Consider the following 5,071-nt stretch of genomic DNA (forward strand, 5'->3'; position numbering starts at 1 on the left):
CCTAACAACGCTCCCTGGCCCCAAAGCGTTCCTCCCGCGCCCTTTCCACGTTTCCACGCCGCCCACTAGGGTTCTGTCACGCCCCCTTTGGAACTTCCGGCCGTCTCCGCCCCCGCGAAGCCACGCCTCCTCTCCGGCCCCGCCCTCCTCCCTCCGAATAGCCTATCCTCCCCTCCCCAGGAGCTGGGTCGGGCCAGGTCTCAGCCCGCCCACAGCTCTAATCCCGCCCTCTTTTGCAAAACCCTGGACCTTTACCGCACCTGCGTGATCACGTGGGCTCTCATAGACACGCCCCCTCTGGAACCCCGCCCCCACCCATCCGGGCCGAGCGATTTCCCGAGACCTAGCCCCTGGCTCCGCGTCTGTGTAGCATCGTGGGCACCTCTCAGAATACGCTCGTGTCTTCCTCTGCCTCGGATTCTGGGTGTCACCACGTTTCTTTCTCCTAGATTTCTCTCTTAATGTCTTTGTGTGTGTCAGTATTTTTGCGCGTCGGTCTCCGTCACCGTGTTTCTCTGTCGCTGGGTCTTTCGGTCTCGGTGTCGTTCTGCTTCTGGTCTGTCTTTGTCTATCAATGTTTCTGTGTCACTTGTTCCCCATGTTTCTTTCCATCCCTTTGATTCTGTGTGTGTCTCTGTCTCTGCCTCTTTTTCTCTTCGCGTCTCAATGTGTCTTTGTCGATGTGTCGCTCTCTTCATGTCTCTGTCCCTGCTTCTGTGTTCTATGTCCCCTCTCTGGAGTCCTCGTATCCACCTTTCATACAGGGTCCTCGTCATAGTCTTATCGCCGGCTCCCGCCAGGGGGCAGCCCAGACCCGCCCCGGTGCTTCGCTGGCCGGGCCGGTAGTAGGAGGCTGGGCTAGGGTCCGGCCTCCGGACCTGCCAGTCCCTCCCCGTGTCCTTGTCCCACTTCCCCTATCTCCCCAGCCTCCTCACGTCTTTGTGTTACGCTCTGACTCGGCCCTTTTGTCTCCCAGGCGGCTCTGCTCCTCCCCACCCCCACCTCTTAACATTCCTCGGGCTGCCGGGGGAGCTGGTGAGGGCAGTGAGCCGGAGGCCGAGGGAGGGGATACCTCTGAGGGCTTGAGAGCTGAGATCCTCCTGGGCGAGGAGGTGCCAAGCTAGTCGGCTTGGGCAAGCGCTTGGGGACTTCTTGCTAGCAAGAGGACCACCTGCGAAGGCTAGACCCTCCCTTTCCACCTGCACCAGACCTGGCTTTCCTTCCCATAGGGGCCACAATCCCAAGTATCGGAAGCTCTTACTGACCCCTCTTGTTGGTGATAATATTAATTCATGTATAGCACCCTGTGCCCGGCACTGCTCATTGCAAGTGTTAACCCACTCAGCACCCTACGTGAGTGCGGCACAGAGATGAAGTGACTTCACCTAAAGTCATAGTTGTGAAAAGACAATCTGGGACTGACGCTGCGCTAAGTATCTGTTTGTCTTAGTTAATTCCTCACAAGAACCCCACGAAGGGGGGGTTGAAAAAAAGGTTCCCCATTTCATTGAAAAGTAAACTGAGGCACAGACTGGCTGTTAATCCCCAAGCCATCAGCAAGGAAGTAGCAAGGCTGAGATTTGAACCTGGACAGTGTGATTCTTAGCATCTACCTCAGGCTGGACACAAGCCTGGTGTGAGGCCAGCTGGACAAGCCGGTACATAATGCCCTTCAGATCTCGCTGATCTTCTCTCCCAAGTCCCGGGCCAGGTTAGAGGGCCAGGGTCTGGCTCTTAGACTAGCCCTGCTCAATTTCTTTGCAAACCTGCCTTGCTCCCCATTTTTCCCTTAAGCAAAAGAACCCATGCCCAGGGAAGCTTCTTCCAGGAAGGCCCCCAGCACCTGCTCTTCCAGGGTCCAGGGCTTGGCTTAGTCCTTGCTGGTCTTTGTGGGTGAGCCCAGAAGGAAGGCCCAGGAGTATCGGCTGGAGTTTCACACCACCAGGCCACATGCACATGGGGGCATGCGTAAGGCTGAGCACCACCACCTTTATTGACAAATGACTGGGTGGGTCCCATGCCTCAGGAGTCAACTTCCAGTGTCAAGGAGTCCCAGAGGTGGCACTTCACTGAAGAGCCATAACCAAGAGGAAGGGACATGGGGCCAAAGGCCTCCTGATGGAGTCTTGAAGTTGATGTCAAGTACTTTATCTGCCCGGAACTGCTCTCTCTTCTCCCAGCAGCAACGGCTCCCACTGCCACCACCCCAGGTTTCCTCATTACTCAGTCCTTATTACTTGGTTCAGAGTAAGGCCAACCTAGACCTGGCCAATCAGAATATTTGATCCTCCTGGCCACTGGCATTGTTTCAAGAATGGGAATCAATTTGAGCTCCTAGATCCAGCTTTGCCTGAAGGCCATCAACACTTTCACTTCTCAAATATTTGAATGAAACATTTTCCCCTTTTCCCTTACATGAATTTTTCACTTTGCTGCCTGCTTTTTTCCCTCCCTACCTTCCTTCCTACCTTCCTTCTTTCTCCTCCTCCTTTTTTTCTTTTGCAGTACTAGGAATTGAACTCAGGGGCATTCTACTCCAGATCTATATCCCTACCCCTTTTTATTTTTTATTTTAAGACAGAGTTTCACCAAGTTGCCCAGACTGGTCTCCAACTTGCGATCCTCCTACTGCAGCCTCCTGAGTTGCTGGGACCACACCCATCAGCTCTGCTGCCTTTTTTTTTGGTCATTTACAACCCAACACAGCCTTACTAATACAATCTCTCCAAGTTCAGAAGATGTGTAGATTCCTGGGACATTCCAGGAACAGGAATCACTTTTCAGAATCCCAGATGTCCAGGTTTGGAAAGATAGTCAAGTTTTTTTTTTTTTTTTTAAATATCTTTAGTTGTAGATATTAAGATACTAAAATATAGGACACAATACCTTTATTTTATTTATTTTTATGGGTGTCGGGGATCGAACCTCACGCATGCTAGGCCAGCGCTGTACCAATAATCAAGTCTTGTTACAGTGGGGGACACGGGGGAAAGGCTTTCCAGGGAAGTGTCATGTCACCAAGCATGGTGGGGACAGGGAGAGAGGAACTCTTCGTGTGAGGAGCTGCACCTGAGGAGGCCCTGAAGGCCAGGTGGAGGGTGGCCGTGCTCCTGGGAACAGGAAGCCCCGAGATTGGGAGCCCGGATCCTTCGGCTCTGCCTTCCCTCTCTCCTCCACCCAGCCCTTGGCCAAGATGGGAGCGAGGGTAGTTCTGGGGTGGGACAGACTGCCATCTGTATGCAAATTATCTGGGATGCCATGTAGATGAGGGACCTTATGCAAATGTGTCTTTCTGGGGGACAGGCTGAAGCACTACCTCATTAACTTGGGGACCAGGTGCTGAGTGGAGAACTCTGTCCTCCCTGGGGTCCCCTTTCCCCTCCTCTGCCCATCTGTTCACTCCCAGACTCCCTTTACCAGTGTCTGTCCTTAGAGTGGCCTCTTTCCACACCTGGTCCTATCCTGAGAATAAAGGAAACTTTTTGGCTTTTCTCTGCGTCCCTCCATTCTTCCTTGCATTGGAGTAATAGCTAACATTACTGCACAAGTATCCTGTGCCCAGCTTTGTCCTCAACACTTTCCTTGTTCAGTTCACTAAATTCTCCTCTCCACCCTCTGATCCTCTGGGTGTTTGCTGTTTTTTGGGGGGAGGCGGGCGGGTACTAGATAAACCTGCGATCCTCCTGCCTCAGCCTCCTCAGTGACTGGGATTACAGGTGTGTGCCACTGCACCCGAGCACCTTTGTTTCAAATGAATTCAATAAATCCTCTGAGATAGGAGTGCCTTTATCTGAGCTCTTCCGCTCTGGGTCTCTGCAGACTGCCTGGTCACCTACAGGAGACTACTGTCACCAATTTCCCTTGGTGCCAGATCTCACTTGGTGGAAGAAGCAAACTGTGGGAAGAGAGTGAGACCAGGAAGGCTTGTGGGGCATCTGGGAGGAGAGGCACCCTCATCCCTCACCTCGGGCTGATCTAGCACAGTCGCTGGTTTGCATGGGGCTGACTCCTCACGGCTGCCCTCTAGGGGCCAAAGTGGGACTTGTCTCCGTGTGATGCCCAAGAATCAAGGCTCAGAGGATTCACCCAGCCAAGGTCACTGGTGCCTGCCTCCCAAATGCTTCTAAAGCTGCTTCTTTCAACATTTTCTCTTTCCCTTTCTGGCTGTAACCCTCTCTCTGAACCCAGGTTTTCTTTTTCACTTTTTCTGTCTCTGACTCTGTCTCCCCCCAAATCTGCCTCCTCTCTCTTAATCTCTTGAGCCCTGCCCACCCCTCCCTCCTACCCACCCTGAGTCTTTCCATCCTTCCTCACATCCCTCTTCCTGGGCCTCAGAGTCTGTCCTGGCCAGCCCAGGCCGGTCATCCACATCAGAGCCCGGCCTCCCTTCTTCCCCAGGGAATCCTGCTGCAGGAGCCAGGACCGCCCCCCCCCCCCAGGAGGCGGCTCCATCCCTAATTCCATCAACTCTACTTCTGGGAGAGCTCTTGTCCCCTCCCGGCCTTAATTCCCTGGGGGGCTCTGGCCAGAGACTGGAATTTTTCCTTAAGGGGACAGCACCCCATTCCCGAGCAGGCACTGGTCACTCCCTGACCTTGGGGGAGGACCCCAGACTCTCTCTTCCACCTTCCCCGGCTGAGCCACCTCCGGGAGCCCTCTCTCTCCTCTCTCTCCATGACATCAGACTCTCCTGAGGTCTCAAGAGGAAGTGGACAGGGCAAGGCAGCTGGGAGGGGGTCACCTGCACTCTGCTTCCCTTCCCTGACCGCCAGAGGAAGATCTGGCCACAGGATGGTGTCGCCATGTCAGATAGCCTTTATTCCAGACTCCAGTGTCCACAGATGGTGGGCTGGGGGTGAGGGCGGGCAGGGGCTCCAGTGTCAGACTATGCAGCAGGACGTCAGGTGGGGGGAACCAGCAAGAGAGGCAGGAGGTAAAAATAGCCCCGGCCGGAGACCCTCGGTGCCTTGTCCCAGGCAGGGCCCTGGGCTTGGGTCCAGGAGCTATTCTGGGGCCTGGGAGAGTCACCATCCCTGGAGGAAGGCCCCCTCCCAGCCACCCCCGGCCCCCC

General features: G+C 54.7%; 1 protein-coding gene across 1 annotated transcript in view; it reads right to left on the reverse strand.

Moving 5' to 3' along the window:
• Positions 1-3,874: 3,874 nt before the first annotated feature.
• Bcam (basal cell adhesion molecule (Lutheran blood group)) overlaps positions 3,875-5,071 on the reverse strand; it is an 8,901-nt gene continuing 7,704 nt past the window's right edge. Inside the window, exon 13 of the mRNA XM_015497012.1 lies at positions 3,875-3,895. Coding sequence (XP_015352498.1) covers positions 3,875-3,895 — 21 coding nt within the window. The remainder of the gene's footprint in view (positions 3,896-5,071) is intronic.

This window comes from Marmota marmota, unplaced genomic scaffold, assembly GCF_001458135.2.
Source record: "Marmota marmota marmota unplaced genomic scaffold, marMar, whole genome shotgun sequence".
Taxonomy (NCBI): Eukaryota; Metazoa; Chordata; class Mammalia; order Rodentia; family Sciuridae; genus Marmota; species Marmota marmota.